Source organism: Mastigoproctus giganteus, chromosome 12 (assembly GCF_048544385.1).
Source record: "Mastigoproctus giganteus isolate SK-2022 chromosome 12, ASM4854438v1, whole genome shotgun sequence".
NCBI classification, from domain to species: Eukaryota; Metazoa; Arthropoda; class Arachnida; order Uropygi; family Thelyphonidae; genus Mastigoproctus; species Mastigoproctus giganteus.
Genome location: NC_143586.1, coordinates 25,554,475 through 25,574,610, shown reverse-complemented (window position 1 = coordinate 25,574,610; position 20,136 = coordinate 25,554,475). Strand labels below are relative to the sequence as shown.

General features: G+C 35.5%; 1 protein-coding gene across 1 annotated transcript in view; it reads right to left on the bottom strand.

The window, feature by feature from the left end:
* Positions 1-510: 510 nt before the first annotated feature.
* The window catches only part of LOC150076804 (small ribosomal subunit protein uS8), a 43,832-nt gene continuing 24,206 nt past the window's right edge, over positions 511-20,136 (bottom strand). Inside the window, exon 4 of the mRNA XM_090386699.1 lies at positions 511-667. Within this exon, the coding sequence (XP_090242825.1) occupies positions 574-667 (94 nt within the window). The 3' untranslated portion in view covers positions 511-573. The remainder of the gene's footprint in view (positions 668-20,136) is intronic.

The window sequence follows — 20,136 nt, the reverse complement described above, 5'->3', positions numbered from 1 at the left end:
TTGCCTAGGCCTGCATATCCTCGTGTTAGGCCTTGCAGCCACATAGCTACATTCATCTCTCTAACCTGACTGATATTCATATAACAGCTGGCTACCCTGCCCTGCAAAATTTGCAACAAAAGGATAAAAGGCTGATGATTATTATAAGTATAATCTTTCTCCTAAGGCAAATCCATTTATCTTAGGAGAAATAAATAAGATTAATACCTAGCATGCGCGCGCACACACACACACACACACACACACACACAACTGAAACAAATTCATGTGTAAGCCTATATTCAAATTATCAAAAATATTTTGTTGGCTTCAAAATATCTTGAAAATGATTAAAGATAAGCTCTATTTCTCCTGGGATGAAATACCACATTAGTGAAAATTGACTGACAGTACATCTGGCCAAAATCTTGTCTATGGAGGTTGAAAGGCACATTAGTATAATGATAAGTTGTGCTATTAATTAATATTCATTTGGAATCTATTCAAGATTTCTATGAAAAAGTCAATGAATTCAAAGGCAAAAAAAATCACGAATTTATTTACTTGCCCCTTTACATTAACATCCAGGCAGCTTTAAAAAAAGAACCCTAATATTTTACCCCCCAAATGCTTCTTCCTTGCTTCCTCATGATCCATTATACCACCTGACGTTGTTAACACCAAATAACTGAAAAATAAAAAAATGCATTTCTTTTAGAGTGCAACTAATAGCTACTATAATGGCAGAAAAAAATAACAAATAAAACTAAACCTGAAAAAATCACAACAAAGCACTGCCAAAACATGTCAGCAACGATGGGTGCTGTTTGACTTCCAACCCATGGGGATTTCTAGATCATTTATATTTATTATGTACAATTGATATAATACACTTGTGGGATAACTTTAACACCCACATAAAACAACTAGTATCTATTCCTCCACATTTAATTACACTTACATTCAAAGTTAACCACATTAGAGCCAAAAAATAAAATTTACACATTTTTAGCCATTTTTTAAAAAAGAATGTGCACAAAAAAACTATGCAAACTATCATGTAAGTATTTTATTTAATTCAAACTTCATTATGCGCTTATAAATGCCATATTTAGCAGAATTGCTAAACAGGATTGCTAAATATGGTAATGTTTACATATTTTATATCTTGTAAACCCCTTTCACCTTATATGGCTATCCCAGAACATAAACAGAAAATTATTTACTATATTTTAGACTAATAGATTTTCAACTTTATTATCAATCCTACTTTTCCACTGATTGATGCAGCATCTTTATATGCTGATGCTTGCTGTGAATGTAAATTCAACAGCATGAACCAAGGAGTGGCATCCCTCTGTGTGGGTGATTGTACAGGACCAGTTATTTCAATGATGATTTGAAGCTCCCAAAAGGATGTGCTTAACAGACGGATTTAAAATTAACCTATCAGATTCATTATTCAGGCACATTTTTGGATGCATAAAACAACTAGTATCTATTCCTCCACATTTAATTACACTTACATTCAAATTTTTAATTCAGCATCACATTAAATTAGGTAGTAAAATATTAACCCCCACTAGAATGGTGGATCAGAAAATATTCCTAAATGTCTAAATGACTTTTAGGAATATTTTTGAAATTATAGGTTAAACAATCCTTTTCCATTGTCAATCTGACATCAATGGTAGAGAAAATCATGGAGGCAATGCAGGGACATTTAGAAAGAAGTGAATTCTGAAAGATATACAATGCAGTTCTGTTAAGGGAAAATCATATCTGACTTGGTTAGCTATTTTGACAGATACTCATAATCTGGATATAAGGAATAATTTCAACATAGTTTATTTGGATTTCACTAAAGTAAAGAATTTGACTCAGTTCCTCATGAGAGGTTAGTGTACCAGCTGGAACACGTTGAAATCACAGGTAAGATTCTAAAATGAACTGCAAAGTGGCTGCAGGGAAGGAGACAGAAGGTTGTGATTAATGTTCACTCCTCAAATTGGCCCAATTCTGCAAGATTGGTTCTGGGACCAATGTTGTTTCTGATTTTCATAAATGACATTGGTGAATGGATAAAGGATGTGATGTCAATTTTTTTTTTTTTTTTTTTTATGAAAACCCCAAACACGAGAGGTATTAGAACCTATAGTACTTAGTACTGTGCTTGGGTTGGAGGTTTAGAAGACGAAAGGAGATATTTGTTGACATTAAACTTGAACTTCTGTAGACTGTAATTTTCAGGAAATATGTTTGAAGGTTCCAGAAAACAGCAGTTGAATGAATAAATGAGGAAGATAAAAAGTTGGTTCTGTTAGTTTGAAGTTGGACAGTAAATGGATGTTGGCTAGTGGAGGCACATGTTCGGACTGTTTTGAAAGAGAGAGCGGGAATTAACTTAACTGTCCTCTTCTGAATGGAATCTAGAAGCCTGAGAGAGGTTTTGGGGGCACTGCTCCATATGTGGGAACAATATTCCATGGTAGGGTGGATTTGCGATTTGTACAGAGTGCACAGCTGTTTGGAAGAAAAGTAACGTAGAGAATGAAAGAGAAAACCAAGTTTTTTAGATGCAGAGGAAGCAATATTTGTAATGTGCTTGTGCCAAAAGAGATTAGAAGTCAGTGTAATCTCCAAAGATAAGCATAGGAGCAGAAGAATCCTTTTTGTGAGATATAAGACAAGACTGAGTTTTAGAAGGATTGAAATCAACTAAGTTGTCTTTGCCACAATGGAGAATTACTTGGAGATCGGCATTTAAGGAATTAGTAGCAGATTTGAGAAGTTGAAGCTAATTGAGCAGGACAAGGTTTCTCAAAATGAAAAGTGGAATGCAATGTGCTATCATCGGCAAAACAATGGATAGGATTTCCAGTCAATAGAAAGTCATTAATATACAAGAGGAAAAGAGTGGGGGAAAGAACTGAACCTTTGGGGGACACCGGCATTAGTGTTGAAGTTACAAGACAGAGAGCCATCTACCATCACCCTCAGTGAGCAATCAGACAGAAAACTGGATAACCAATTACAAAAAACGTTGGCAAACCATAAGAAGGAAGCTTGTTTAGAAGACCTTTATGCCAAACACAATCGAAAGCCTTTGAGATGTCAAGAGCAACTGCTTGTGTTTCGCTGAACTTTTCCATTGAATTAGTCCATAAATGCATAACATAAAACAGAATATCACCAGTGGATTGACACTGACGGAATCTATACTGGCAATCGTTGATCAGACGGAAGTTTTCTAGGTAGTTTAAAAGTTGGCAGTTAACTGATTTCTCCGTTACTTTAGAAAGAGTAGAAGTAATTGCAATGGGACGATAATTGGATGGGTGGGATTTGTCACTCTTTAGGAACTTGCTGGATATGAGCAAATTTCCAAGCAGAAGGAAAAACACCGTTGGAATAAGAAAGTGAATAAAGGCGGCAAAGAACAGGAGTAAGTTCAGGAGCACAGGTTTTGAGAACAAGTGGAGAAATACCATCAAGACCTGCAGCTTTCTTAGCATGCATATTTGTCAAAATCCTTCTAACATCCTTTTGACGGAAGACCACAGGAGGCATTGAATGGAGCGTGCTAGGAATGGTGGGAGGTGTTTTACCATTATCATTAATATGTCAGTTGGAAGAAAAATTGGGATACTTGCAGGTCAGCTTTATCCTTGGCCGAAGTGAAAACAGAACCATGTGGTTTTGACAGAGGTGGGAGCAAAGATGGGCAAAAGTTGCAGCCAATAGCTTTGGCAATTTAGAAATGATGCAAAGATTGGGAGTGATTAATGATCAGTGGTGAGTAGCACTCTTTCAGGATTATTTGGACAGGCTTCGAGGAGAAAGTCAGAAAAGTCGCAGATGTGTTTTAATGCAGCAAAATATAAGGCAACTGAAGAACAGTAATCCCAAAATAACCATGCACCTTGTAGGATTGAATAAAAACTGCAGAGGAAGAAAGAAATTTAGGAGTTATGATACAGCTGGGCACAAAGTTCTCTGGGAAATGTAGACAGACAGCAATATTGTTGTTACTTTGTTGGTTTATCAAATATTTGCATGTACAGATAGGGAAGTCAATCTCAACATAAGGCTTTGTAAGACCACACTTGGAGTACTGTCTGAAGTCTGGAGACTGTACCTATTCATATATATATATATATATATATATAAAGAGATAGAGAAAAGATGGAACTTCTTGAAAGAATTCAAAAACAAGCAATTCCACATGGCGGGATCTGCAAAAGGAAAGATTGAATATTTGGGCTATGGATCCTGGAAACCAGACGCCTCAAATGGGTTAGCAAAATGAATGGAGGCAAACTGTCACTGTTAAATGAACCAGAACTAAAGGCCATAAATTCAAACTATAGGAAAAGAGAGTTTTACTAAACTGTAGGAAGTTTTCTTTTATCAGTATGTTGATAAAATAAGTTCCTCTGGGGGGGGGGGAGTAGCTAAGGCTGACAGCTTGGGGAAATTCAGGGTCATCTGTATTGATACCTATGTGAGGAGGAAAACACAAGTTGTTTATTTTCTTTTTATTTGGTTATTTTATTATTATTTTTCAAAAGTCAATAGCTTCCTTGTACTATATAGCTAACACAGCCACTTCCTGATAAGGGTTGCATCCCACAGAATGCTACACAAGTCGAATTTTATATAAGTTGGAACTTCCCTAAATAAGTATTTAGGGAAATTCCGCACTCGCAACTATGCACACCGAATTTGATTGAAGCAAAAAAAGAAACGTTCGACAAACATGTAAATAGAATTATTTATTCTTTTTTTTTTTTTTTTATCTCATGCACAGCAAAATTACAAGTGTACAAATTTATAAAATTACAAAAAGAGGAGACAGGCAAGTTTTACTTTTTTAGCATTGCTGCCAGAATAACCCTCCAGCTGAAAAATATGCAGCTGCAGAAGTTGAGGGCTGTGGAGATTTAGAAGGGGTTTTTTCTGCAGTTGCAGAATTGTCACTGGTGACTTCACCACATACTTTAATGTTGTGGAAACCAGCATGATGCCCGAACCTATTAACCACCCATTGCTTGGGGTTTGCCGTACTTATCGTTATCTTCATAAATATTTCTTGCTTGAATGGCCATTAGATCCAGGGGCACTCGCTTCTGTACATTTTCCATTCATATTATTAATAGCTTTTCTATCTTCGATATAGCACCTGAATGCTGTTTTGTGATCACTGTTGGAGTGGACTGGTCCTGGTGTGAAATAAGTTGCTCCTTTAACACATTCTTTTATATGCAAACTGCTCTTTAAAATAGTATTCACAGTTGAAGCAGCGAGACCTAATTCCCCTGCAATAGATGGCAAACTTTGTCCTGGTTCGTACTTGTTATAATCATTTTCATCTTCATTTTTAAATCAATTTTCTTTGGTTTCCTAGCACGGCCACCACTTGCACTTTCCGTTGGTTGTGTTCCCTTCATCATTATAATAAATAAATAGGAATGAAAAGATTCTGAAAATTTATTTATGTTTTTTATATGATTGAAGATTTCAGTGAAGGGGAACTCATTTCACCATAAAAACCAACAAAATTCCAGTTATTAGGATTATCACAAATGCAATAAGATTGAGTTTACTTCCCATTTATAATTAGATGCACTAACAGAAAAGCCCAATAAACCAGAAAGTGCAAACTGTTTTATGGTAGTGACCTCCAGAAATGTGCTTTAGAACAATATCACAACGATGAAGTTGTAGTGCAATTTCCATTATAAAAATGACCCTTTAGAGAGATGACTAGTTATATAGTGAAAATTTCAACTTCTGAGGTCTTGGAACAAATTACCACAAAAACAAAGTGTTATTGGGTTCACATTGAGATGTTTTCAAGATACCTCCATTTATTCCTATGGGACGTAAAACAGGTCTCCATGATTTTCTTAAAGTTTGCACTGGCCAGCAAAAACTTATATAAAGTGAAATTTCCTTAAGTTGACTATTACGTAAGTCGAGGAGTGCCTGTGCTAACTTTACTCTAAACCCCTGGCTTGTAGCCATGAAGGGTATTGTGTACGGCATGTGCATTTTGTATGCAATAAAGAGGTCTTCTTCTTCTAAACATTTTTCTCTGAGTGGGGAACTGGGTACAATATTTCTCATTCGTGATATATTTAGTTATAAATTTTTGTAAACAAAGAATGTAATATTCTTTTTTCAAGGGTGAAATCATGAACACTTTGCCATTTATATATGTTTATAAGTTGCTGCTGACCACAGTTAGTATTCTCTTTAATTATAGTTCAGTATTGTTAAATTTACTTGTGTTGATTATTAACCAAAGTAGATTGAGAATCCCAGTTTGATCTAGAATATGACTTTATTTTCTACAAATAAGGTAATACGACTGGACTACATTTTCACTCAGGAAAAACATCTCAGAATTCATTTGAAAATTAATTCTGAGATATTGGTTTTTGCCTGGGTACTGATTTTTCAATAAGTACTCAGGCAAAAAACCAAAGCACTTATTGAAAATAGTCTGGTTGACAAAATGATCTTCTGAATTCAGCTGCAGTGTCTCATAATTGATAAATTCCTTGCACCTTTGGCCTTGCTATTAAATACAATTAGTAAACCAAATTTTATTGCTTTAGGGCTTGCAGCTGCATGCTGATTATGCAATCCTTGCACGATTAGTGAATGTTCCTGTGTGTGTGTATTTGCTGTATGCATTTGTCCACAACAAATCCATGAGCATTTGTTTGGAACACGTTGCAACAAAAATCAGCAATGTTCTAAGGATGTTCTACATATAAGCACACTTTAAGAATTGGCAGCTGATAGATTTCTTATTACTTTGGAGAGTCAAGGTAAATACAATTATAAAACAACTGGAAGGGAGGAGGGCTTTTGAAGAATTATATCGGTATTGGCAAAATAATACCAAGGAGTAATGTTTAGAAAGCATCACAACAAAAAAAAAAAAAAAACACCCCAATTTTATTTGTTTAGACTTGTTTTGTCTGCATTTTTTTTTTTTTTTTTTTTTTGAAAGGAAAATTTGAAGATCAACATTGTCGGAATGACAAATGACATGTGCTAACCACAATGATGTAGTAGTAGTGGTGGCATGTGATGCAAGAAAGCAAGTGTATGAGCTTATGCAGCATCAGCCAAAAAAAAAAAAAAAGTCCGCCTGTCCAGTTCCTCCTTAAATTTATTCAAGCTATCAACTTCCACGACAGATGGAAGTTTGTTCCAGCAATTAACCACTCGCTGGCTAAAGGCAAATTTCCGCACACCTATTCTACATCTGTCTTTTCTTAATTTGAATTTATGCCCCCTTAGGTTCGTAATCTGAACAAGTGGAAGGAACCCATCGGCATTGAGCATGCTCAAACCATTCAAGGCCTTATACACCTCAATCAGATCACCGTGCAGGTGCCTAGTCTCCAACCACTGCAATTTGCAGAACTTCAGCCTCTTTGGTAAGAGGATCCCTTCATTCCCCTCACCAATCTTGTTGCTCTTCTCTGTACATGCTCAAGTAAATCTACATCCTTCCTAAAATGAGGCCTCCAGACGTGTACGCAGTACTCAAGGCGTGGCCTGACCATTGCCTTATACAGAGGGATAATCACCTCCTTTTCCCTGCTAGCAAAATTCCTATATATCATTGACAAAACCCCATGACCTGCCCTGGCAGCCTGTCTGCATTGCTCAGAAAACTTGATATCTGCCTGCACAATTACTCCCAGGTGTTTTTCATTTTCTACCACCTTAATTGTAGTACCACAGTTGGTATGTTTCTCTGGGGTTACTTCTACCCATATGCAGTACTTGGCATTTGTCAAGGTTAAACTTCAGTTGCCACTTCTTAGCCTATCTGCCCAAATTATCTAGATCCTGTTGCAGTAGCACACTGCCATTACTGTCATTAACAACCCTGCCAACCTTTGTAACCATTAAAAACCCTGCCAACCATCTGCAAACTTTAACATTAAGCCTGATATACCTCATTCAATATCATTGATAAATATACAAAACAACAGTGGATCCAACACCAAACACTGTGGGACTCCACTAATAACATTAGTCCACGAAGAGCAGCACCCATTTATTACCACCCTCTGTCTTCTCGCACTTAACCATCCTTTTATCCATTGTAGCAACTTACCCTTAATACCATTCTGCTCCAATTTGTACAATAGTCTTCCACGCGCAACAGTGTCAAAAGCTTTCCTGAAATCCAAATATATGATATCAAAATTATTATTTGCATCCAGTTCCTTTGTAACCACATCATAATATCCTATCAAATTTGTCAGACAAGACTTTCCCTTAAAAAACCCATGCTGTGTCTGAATTATTGCTGCAGTCTTGTCTAGATGATCCTGCAATGCATCTTTAACCAGTGACTCCATTATTTTACCCGGAACAGAAGTTAAACTAACTGGTCTGTAATTACTTGTGTCACCCTTCGATCCCCCTTTGTGAATTGGGGATACATTTGCACATCTCCAGTCTGTGGGAACCTCCCACAGACTGGAGATGTGCAAGATGTCCAAGGATGCTCTCATAATTATGGCTAAGGGTTTGCTTAGTTGCTTTGCTGCCTCCTTTAATATAACTTTGTAATTTAATGTAATGAGAGAGTATTCAATCTACAGATTAGTGGCGAACAAAAAAATATTTCTATGTTTATTTCCAGTGTGAATATTTGAATTTTCATACATACATAGTTATTTTGTGATTTTTGTTCATTATTTATAATTACAATAGAAAGTCAGTTATCTGGAATAATTTGAAAGTCTTGATTTTTTTTTTTTTTTTTTTTTTTTAATTAATGGTAGTATTGGAGACAAATGTTTATTAAGCTATGAGAGTATTTCTGACTTTTTTTTAATTTTATATTGTATATCTGGTGAAATGTTGGATTAGGAGTGATTAAATTTTCTTGGAAAATATGAGTGATAGAGTTCAGTCATTCGCTTCCACGAACCCAACTTTCCATGACCTATTTTGTTCTCTTCATTTCATATTATGTTTAATTTAGTTCCAGATTTGATAATAATAATATTAGCCTGAAGCTGCACGATTTATTATTTTTCTCAGTTTTTTTTTAAGGTAAAATATCAACGAAAAGAAACAGCACTGAAACGGGCAGAAAACCAGGAAGAATCCAATATAATCAAATTGATATTATTTAGGAACTTAAAAACCTATCTGAATATAGATATGTAAAGTGAATTTTTATGTATAAGTTATTATTTTTTTAAATTAAATAAATTTGGTTTTTTTTCATGCTATTTAAGGTCTTTTTCCTTAATACATTATAATAGAATTTGTTTAATTTTACCTTATGTACAATTATCTGCAAAATTTTGCTATCCAGAAATGGTCTAACATTAATTATTCTGGATAAGTGACACTCTACAGTATATAATAATCAATCTGTTATAAATGGAAATAAAATTATTTAACTGTTTTGATAATTTTAGAATGAGATAGGGTGGAGATGGTGGGGGAATTTTCCTGAGTTTTACCACTGATCTCAACTAGAGGAAATTTTATTCAAAGAAAGGCAACACTTTTTGTACCCCCCCCCCCACAAAAATCTTAGTAACATGATCTTCAGAAATAATCGTGAGTATTATAAAAAAAAAGCTTCTGACAGGAGAAATTAAGAGCCAGAAAAATTTTCTGAATGTATGTCCATTGTCCTCAGGTGTTGAATGCATTGGACAAGTCAGAGTCGGAACAAATGAATTCATTACACTTCGGTGATAATGTGTAAAATGTTACAAATTGTCCACCCTGTCCACCTCTTCTCTTCCCAATCCTGAAAGCAATCAATTTCAGAAGATCCAACAACCAATTATTAAACTTGCTACAAAAAACTGTTGGTACAATTTCAAGATAACTTCTACATGTCAATAAGTTCAGCTTTTTCTGAGTAATACAGAATACAGGTTTATTAAATTCCTTTGATAAGAAAACAGATAAAAACAAGTTAAAATAAACATACATCGATAGCTTTCTGGCATAGGTTGCCCTTCTTTAGTTGGAAGTTTGACTGAAGGGGAACCTATGCCAAAAGCTATCGATGTATGTTTATTACATGTTTTTATCTGCCTTCCTATCAAAGGAATTTAATAAACCTGTATTCTGTATTTCTCAGAAAAACCTGAACTTACTGACATTATGAACTCTCAGAACATAGGCCTTTTCCGTTTGATAACATCAACAAATACAAACGTTAATTTGTATTTGTTGAAAATATCATATCACACACCAAGGAGACCTAAACGAAAATTACAAAATTTTAATCTTATGTGATACAACAAGATTAATACATGGACGTAGAAGAGAAACAAATTCTAAGGTTACTGAAGACTTAGAAGTAAGTGTAAATATTGTGACATACTCATTGATGGTACTGATACAAAAATACGAACCAGTTATTAAACTTGGATAACTGATTTTCAGCTGTTCATCTTTGAAGAACTTGCCAAAGAGAATTCTGACATTAGGTAAATTCAGATGCATCAACCACACAGCTGCAATTTCAGTAATGAACTAAAAGAAATTAGTGTTGATGAAATGTTACATGTGAAAAATATTGTTTAAACATCGTGCCCAGACAGAACAAAAAGTTGCTTCAAGAAATTCAAGAGCAATAAAAGAATTTCCATAGTAAAAATACTATATAAATATAATAACTAAATAATGAAAATATCATGATGTAACCATAAAAATGATCTATAAAATAAGTGTGTGTACTCATAGCTATGCATAGAAAGTTCCCTGAGATGCAGTAGCATAATATCACAATTACATGTATAAAAAAAAAAAAAAAAACCCAAGATATTTCAGGCAAAAGGGTTAATATCACCGCACCCACCTCTGTTTCATTAACAAATGCAATATTGCAAGGGCCAATGCCAAACCACAAGGGATCCACCAACATTTGTCCAAGAGCAGTGCCCATTAATAACCACTGTTTCCTCCTATCTGTAGCAGTACCTCATCCACAATGTAACACTACTTGAATTTGTATAGAAGGCATTCATGTGGAACAGTATTATGCAGCAGCATGTCATATTTTATTATTGGATAAAGTACATTTTCAGAGAAAGAAAGTCAAAAAGCTCTAAGAGGTTTGTTTAGTCAGGAGAGTGCCAGAAGATACAAATGAATTAGCTCAAATGAGTTAAAAAAAAAAAAAATAAAAAAAAAAAAAGTTCAAACCTGGAATACTATGACAAGGAATATCACATGAACCTATGCACAAATGCAACTTAAAGGGAAAAGAATATAATTAAAAAACCTTTAAAAGAAAAGAAAGAGCAAACATTAATCTGAATAGTCATGATACAGTAGTTCAGATGAAGGCCTGCTGCAATTCTGGACTTTCACATATTGCAAAATTGAGCTAATATATGCCACAATAAAAAGAAAAAAGGTTATTGTTAGCTATTGTGATAGTAAATCAGTTGCAATAAAACAGCCTAGAAAGTTGTAAGTTGTAACAAAAATTTATTTTATTTATATGACAGAGTATACCAATCTCCATAACAATGCGGGCTCAGCAGCCTCCACAAAATACACTACTCTGACTGCTCCCTCTAGTCATGAGTAGAGTAGATGCAGCAAGATTATACAATTGATGCAAATGCATTCTAGAGCACTATTATTATGTTCAGTCTAGTATAATGGCTCCCAAACTACTGAGATCTATGGACCCCTTCAAAAATCAAAAAAGTTTGCTGACCTCTATATATATAATGTAATACAGAACCATGAGAATCAAACATGTAGTTTCAGTTGATAGATAAAGATAAATAAGCAATGTATGACAGATGCACCCAAATGCACAAAGCAGTAAAGGAGTATTGTAGATTTGTAAAAGGGGAAAGAATGTGAATACCCTATAAGCTATGATGAATTAAGAGAATTATAGGCTGAATAACAATCCTTCATGAAATTAATTTCATGAAGGATTGTTAAACATATCAAGTGAATATATATATATACAGTCGATTCCGGTTATTTGGGACACATCAGGACTAGTGCATTTTGGCCCGATTAAGAGGCTGCCCCAATTATCCGAAGTTTCACGTAAATAGTTAAAAATACAATGCCCCCCCTTTACAACTGGTTCACTGTACAATCAGATCACGTTACGATGGAGTCACCATTGTAAAGTACCGTTCACTATACAATGTGTAATAAGTGCCTGTCATTGTGATCACGTTTGTGAATTGAATTTTAATTCAATTAAACAGCAATTCTAATTAGCAAAAATAGGAGGAATATTATCCACAGGTTATAAAAGTAAAGATATATTAAGTACAAATTTACCCTTTATTACCTTACCAATTAAAAAATTAAATGATACGTGAAATTCGGAAGAATATACGTGATAATCGGAAGAATTAATACATACTGTAATATGTGCATACTAACTAAACTAGTTGACGTTTCTATTCACTGTCATTTGTGGGTGGGGGTTAAAATTTAAAACAGTAAAAAGATAAGCAATCAATAACAAAGAACACGGCACACACAAATTGCAAGTAACACGATACGCACAAGTGAGAACAGAGTAACAAATTACGAAGCTTTAAAAATAGGAACGAAGAGAAGATTCTGAAAATTATTATTTTTATATGATAGAAGATTCCATAGAAGCGTAAACACATTTTACCATAAAAACCCACACAATTCCAGCTGTCGGTATTATCGCAAATTCAATAAGATCGAGTTTACTATCAGTTTAGGATAGATTTCACTAACACAAAAGCCCAATAAACAGGTGACTGCGAATTGTTTTTATTGTTTTATGGTTGTGACCTCCAGAAATCCGACTGAACTACTTGGTATGGTTGGAGACAATCATAGGGTAATCTTCAGTGCTGAGGTCTCCTGCCCCGATTAAACAGCATTTTGTCCCAATTAAGCGAAGTAAACCCTGGCTATTTTCTCGATTGGGTTCTGTTTTTTAAGATTTGTCCCAAATAAATGGCTGCCCCAATTAACTGGAATCCACTGTATATATATATTATTTCTTGTATTATTAATATTTATATAAATATCCAGTTTTTTTTTTTGGGACGGTACGCAATGGTACGGCGTACCAGCACCTTTATTAACAGTGACGTGTGACATTTGGATGCAATACACTTCAAAATTTGTATTATTCCGTAAATTTTTTTTCACATGTTTACCTACTATTCAAATAAGCTTAAAATTATTTAACTAAATTTGCATTTTTTTACTATCTATTGTTAAGATATTTTCTATTTCTGTATAACCGTTTTTATAATTCTAAATTACTCAGTCGGACCTCTGTTTAACAAAGTGCTTTAATAGCGAATTATTTTGAATTCCCCATGGAAATTACATTTAAAATAGTTTCCGTTGAGCGAAGAAAATTTTCATATAGCGAACGGATTAGGAGAGAATTAACTCGGTACAAACTGTTTGCATTTCTGGCCTTCAGGCAATTAGTGTTGCTGCGCAAATTAGGACAGCTAAAGCGTTCTACAAATTAGTGGTACCTGGTACAACCTATCCCACATACAGAGGAGTCGTTGTTTGTTGTTGTTTGTTTTTTTGGTTTTTAGGAGCATTAGCAACTAAGGCCATATTGCTCCGGGAATATGCGGTGGTCATTCCCTGACCTTTCCGCATCCTCAGTATTTGGTGGTGACGGGCTCGAACCCCGGTCTAATCAAGAAGCGTGTGCTATGCACTGCTGCTCCTTCCCACCTGGCTACGGAGGCGCCTACAGAGGAGTCGCACTAGTCAAGAGTGAGCAGATCAAGGTGTATTCCCAATGGACTCTGCCCACCTTCTACTGCAGTGGTGTCCAACATTTTACTGTACAGGGGCCATATTCAAAAAAATTCAGAGTTAGATTTCTTTAGTGTGTTACATTTTCAATATCTTGTTGCATGTAAAAGTAAAATTGAAAATATTCGAAAATTTTATTAAGTACAATGCACAATTACATTTACTGAACAAAACATTTATTTAGAATTTTTTAGATAATTAACGAAATTTAAAATGCTGTTTTAGTTCACTTTCCTCAGTTGGACACCTTTGTGAATCAACTGCAAGTGCCCCGTTCGAGAATTAGAAGTGATTTTCTTTTACGAAGCTTTAAAAAATAGGAATGAAGAGAAGATTCTAAAAATTAATTTTTTTATGATTGAAGATTTCGCAGAGGTGTAAACACATTTCACCATAATAACCCACAGAATTCCAGCTGTCAGTATTATCACAAATTCAATAAGATCGAGTTTACTATCCGTTTATGATAGATTGCACTAACAGAAAAGCCAAATAAACAGGTGACTGCTAACTGTTTTATGGTTGTGACCTCCAGAAATCCGACCGAACCACGTGGTACTGTCGGAGACAATCGTAAGGTAATCTCCAGTGCTGCAGTCTCCTGTCTCAATCAAGTGAAGTAAACGCTGGCTATTTTCTCGATTGAGTTCTGTTTTTTAGGATTTGCCCCAAATAAATGGCTGCCCCAATTAACCAGTGGCCCAAATAACCAGAATCCACTGTATATATTTTTTAATAAACACCTTCCCACTCTATTCCATTTCTTAAAACTCTCACCTTCCCCTCCTCCTGCCAGCTTGAGCTGAGGTGTGGCTCTTCGGATTATTTTTTCTTTCTTCTTTTTTTTTTTTTAATTAGATCAAAAATGGCTCTTCACTCAAAAAAGGTTGCCCGCCCCTGGTATAGGGTGTCAGATGAAAACGTAATAAAAATTTGAAATATTCTACAAAAACTTTATTATGAAATTATTTTTACTTATGTTATTATTTTTTACTTATTTTACTCACTTTTTCCTAATTTTTTTATATACTTGAGTAATAAATTTATGCTTAATAAACTGTGTTAATATACTTCATTTGCTTTTCTTATTCTAAAAACATACTACTAATGTAACAATATCAGGAGAAAAAAAAAATTTAGAGTACTTTTCATATCCTTTAAATTTTCAATTTTTCCTGATAGCAAAGAATGAGAACTGGCACCTATTTTTTTTTTACAAAAAAAGCACTGTATATATTCCCTTGATATATTTTAACAATCCTTCATGAAATTACTTACAATTCACTATGCATGGTGAGACTTCATCGATATTTCAGATTATGTTTTCAGGTACAGCTACTAATATACAGGGTTGTTAAAACTAATGTAGAGGGCTCTGGAGCGAGTTCTAAGGCTTGTACTGAGGAGAAATTTGGACAACAGGTACAATAAAGAATGCACTCACCATTTATTGGAGTCGGTTGGGGATTTATTTGGTGCATCAGTATCTATGGCCATAGTGGGCCGCCATTTATTGGGGGGAAAAAATAGTTACAAAATTTGTCACTATATGGAGCTGTGGCAATACAAATCATTTGAACAGCGCTACAATTGTTCAATGTGTCCTCCATTTTGGTCAACAACAGTTTCCATTCGAAGAACAGCATTTTCTACAGCAGAACATAACATGTCAACTGGAATAGCTAGCACATGACATCTAATGCTGTCCTTCAGATCTGCCAGAGTTTCACATTCTTCCTGATACACCTGGTTCTTCAAAAAACCACATAACTAGAAGTTGGATGGGGTGAGGTCCGGTGTTGGGGGTGGCCAAGATGTCTGGAAACAATGGCTGATGACCCATTCGTTTGTAAAGTGTTGCCTTAGCAATCTTTGGACACAACTGTGGATGTGGATTTGGACACAACGGTGGATGCAACACCAGAGCTGCACCATCTTGCTGCAGCTCTGGTACTGAAAAATTTGCCAACATTTCATAATATCGCTGTCCAGTGACAGAACAGGTGCGGGGTCCAGTCGGTATGACCTGTTCAAAAAATATGGCCCATCACGAATGTAGCCATAAATCCACACCACACTGTCACTTTTGGAGAATGCAATGAGACGTCTTGGATAACTCGAGAGTTTTCTGTTGCCCAAATGCGACAATTGTGCATATTCACTTGTCCATTTAAGCAGGTGGGCTTCATCACTCCAAATGATGTTCCATAGGCAAGCGGATATCCAGTCATTCGTGCCAGAAACTGAAGTGCATATGTGAAACGAATATCTGCATCACCATGCTTTAGCTGCTGTAGCATGAGCATCTTGTAAATATAGTATCGGACGCAACACCTGACGCATTACTAGCCTTACAGTGGAATACAGCATGTCCACTTCACGAGAAACAGCTGGCACACTTGCGATACAACATGGAGATTGATTTGATAATAAATCCACGACAGCCATAACCACATCTTCAACAGAAGGAGTCCACTCGTTTTCAACCTCTACCTGGTTGAACACCAGGATGTCCTGTCACTTCAAATTTCGCAATCATTTTGCGGACAGCACAAACAGTCATAGGTCCAAGGCTTATGCACTTCTGACACAAAAATTCTCTGATAGCCGCAGCTACATTGTTGCTGTTCTGATAGCACAGCTTCACTAATAGCGGCTTTTCCTGCAACGTTGTTGGCATTTCTGCTGTAGTGCAGGCAAACGTCTACTGTATGATTTTGAAGAGACTGCTTTGCTTTTATACAGTACAGTAGAACTGAGCAGTGGCATTGTGGCAATAACTTACAATTATGCAAATGCAAATAACATAAGTTATTTGCATAATCGTAACTAAGATAGTTATGCACCATACAATGACAAATTTTGTAACTAATTTTTTTCCCCCAATAAATGGCGAGGCACATTCTTTATTGTACCCACTGTCCAAATTTCTCTTCAGTACAAGCCTTATAACTCGCTGCAGAGCCATCTACATAGGGGAACTTTAATTTTAACAACCCTGTATGTAGGTAAAGACAATTTTTATGGGTCTTAAATCTTTCAAGTATTAAAGTTACTTTTCTGTCTCCAAAAGATTTCATACTTTACAACCCTACCTTTGAGTATCAATCTTTAGATTTATACTACATTCTATCACCATTGGATTTATCTACCATAGCAAACATATGTCATCACGCAAGTGAGTATTACCTTGTATTATTTGCACTAAATCTCCTCCCCAGGCGCCTCCGTAGCCAGGTGGGAAGGAGCAGCAGTGCATAGCACACGCTTTTTGATTAGACTGGGGTTCGAGCCCGTCACCACCAAATACAGAGGATGCGGAAAGGTCAGGGAATGACCACCGCATATCCCGGAGCAATATGGCCTTAGTTGCTAATGCTCCTAAAAACTAAATAACAAACAAACTAGATCTCCTCATCAAATCACCTTTGATCACTCAAATCACTCTTTCACTATTGAATACAGTGAAACTTCTCCTAACGGACACCTCTCGTTAACGGACATCTCTCTACAACGGACATTTTCAAATTCCCCAACTCACCTCTATTGGTTTTAACGTGTTTGCAGCTTCTGTCTAGCGGACATTCTCTGTAACGGACGCGGACAGGCAATCTGCACTGTTTCGTTTAGATTAGCATTTAATTTGATCTGGCCCTTATTCTACGAACTTTTCTTCCAAATATTGCCTCAATCAATCGTGTGTTTATTTTCTATTTCCGATTCTCTGAATTTTATCAAGGTTTACGTCGCGGTTCTAAACCCTTTTTCAAGAATTTTAAGGCACGTGTAAAACTTCTGATGAATTCGGCGAGTGCAGGGGGGGGGGTGAATATGGTCGGCCTTTCGTCTTTTCTGTTTCAGTTTTCAGTTTTGTTCAGTGTCGTGTGAAGTGCACAATGTCTTCTCGTAAACATTTAACTTTAAAAGATAAAGTCGAACTCATTAATGCATATGATCGGCAAAAAAATAGTGTTCGTAATCTTGCTGCAAAATTCAAAATCGGGAAGACGCAGGTAAGTGACATCCTAAAGAAAAAAATGAACTGCTCAAACAATTTTGGCAACACGGAAATGATCAGGTTCAAAAATCATTCCCGAAAACTGTTGGACTTCAATTGACAATGTTATGTATGGGTGGTTTTGTCGCGAACGTGCTAAAAACCCATTAATGGGCTTATTATTAGGGAAACGGCTTTGGAGGTTGCGAAATCTATCGGAGTAAATGAGTTCAAAGCTTCCGTGGGATGGCTAGACAAGTTCAAAACGCGGCATAAAATTTCTTGGAAAACCGTAAGTGGTGAAGGTGGATCTGTTGATACTGGGGTTGTAACAGAGTGGACCGTCAAATTGGAAGATTTATGTCGTGATTTTGATGCTAAGGGTATTTACAACTGTGACGAAACAGGGTTGTTTTTTAAAGCTCTTCCTGAAAAAACAGAGTCTAAAAAACGAAAAGTGCCAGGGCAGAAAAATTTCTAAGGTACGCTTGACTGTACTATTGTGTACAAATATGCTGGGAGACTTTGAACAACCTCTTGTTATAGGAAAACCACAAAATCCTCGTTGTTTCAAGAGCATAAAGTTGAATCTTTTGAATGTTGACTGGAAGTCTAATAAAAAAGCGTGGATGACACGAGATATCACGAGTGAATGGATAAGTCACTTTAACCAAAACATGATTCGTCAAAACAGAAAAATTATTCTTTTCATGGATAATGCTGCATCTCACCCGCACATTGAATTGTCCAACATTCAAATCGTTTTTCTGCCATCAAACACATCTGCAGAGTGTCAGCCCTTGGATCAAGGGATAATAAAAAAATTTAAACTTCACTGCACATGTTTGCAATGAGATGTCTTAAAACACATCTCATTGCAAACATGAATGATGTAACATGTGCGAGTGACCTTGCAAAGAAAATCAGCATCCTAGATGCGATTCAATGGATTTCCTCTTCAGTAAACGCAATTAGAAAACAAACTGTCGTGAACTGTTTTGTAAAGTCTGGCTTCTCAAACGCAAAAATTGAAGTTGTGAACAGCAATGTGGAGCACCAAGAAGAACAAGAACTTCAACATCTATTAATAACGTACGATACTTCATATACAAGTGACCATAGCTACAAAGATATAGACTCGAACCTCACTACAGAAGATGGTGCTCTAGATATCAACGACATTATCATCGATATTTTTCAAGAAGTTCCTCATGAGGATGAAGAAATGGAAGGAGGTCATTCTGTCGAAGAACATATTAACGACGAACCACCAATGAAAATAGAAGAAGCGCTCATACAAATCAATTTTAAAAATGTTTTTCGCCGCTGAAGAAGATACTGAAGGACTTTCGATGGTTTCTTCAATCCAAACAAATGTTGAAAACAAAATTATCAGCCTGAAGAAGGTGCAGAAGAAAATAAGTGATCACTGTATGTATTTTTTTTTAAGATAAAGTCATAATATGCATAGCACAATCGTATGTATATTATTTACAAAAATATTGTTCAAAATCTGTATATTTTAATTTAATTTTACATTAAACGTTTAATGATTTTTCTTTCTTTTTTTTTTCTCCCTCAGACTTCTTGTTAGCGGACACTTCTCTATAACGGACACATTTTCGTTCCCCATGGCTGTCCGTTAAAGGGAAGTTTCACTGTATATATATTTATTACTACTGAAATTTTATTCAGTACCCATTCACTTTTGGATTCATCACCTGTATGCATCTAATACTACCTTTGGATCTAAGTGACTCTATTTATATTAAAAAATTTTCTGCAGTATCTTTTCTCTTCATATCAGTTAAATAATTCTTTCTGGAACTTTTTATTAAGACCACCATTTGTGAACTGCAGACTTGATTCTTAATCTATACTCATCACTTAGGTCATTCTATTCTCTACATCTCCAGATATCATTTTTATATTTCAGTATGTTATTTTCTACAGTCTCCTAAAGATTTGTTGCCCAATATCCTACTATTTGGTCTTCAGTCATCTAGTTATATACAATCTAGGATTTATGCCATATTATTTCACCACTGGATTTTTTTGGTTCATCAGTCAATCTTTTGTCTTCAAACAACTTAAGTACTGCCTGTTAATTTCCTCATCAAACCACCTCTGGATTTATACTGCACTCTTTCAACATTGGATATATTTAGTTACCTTCAGCACCTGTTCACCTTTGGATTCACATCTGGAACTACCTTTGGATTTATGCTACTCTATGAACATTATATTTATTTATTTTTACAGAAATGATTACCAAAATTACTTCCGTAACTAGTTAAATAATTCATTATAAAAACCCCAATAAAGATGCCATT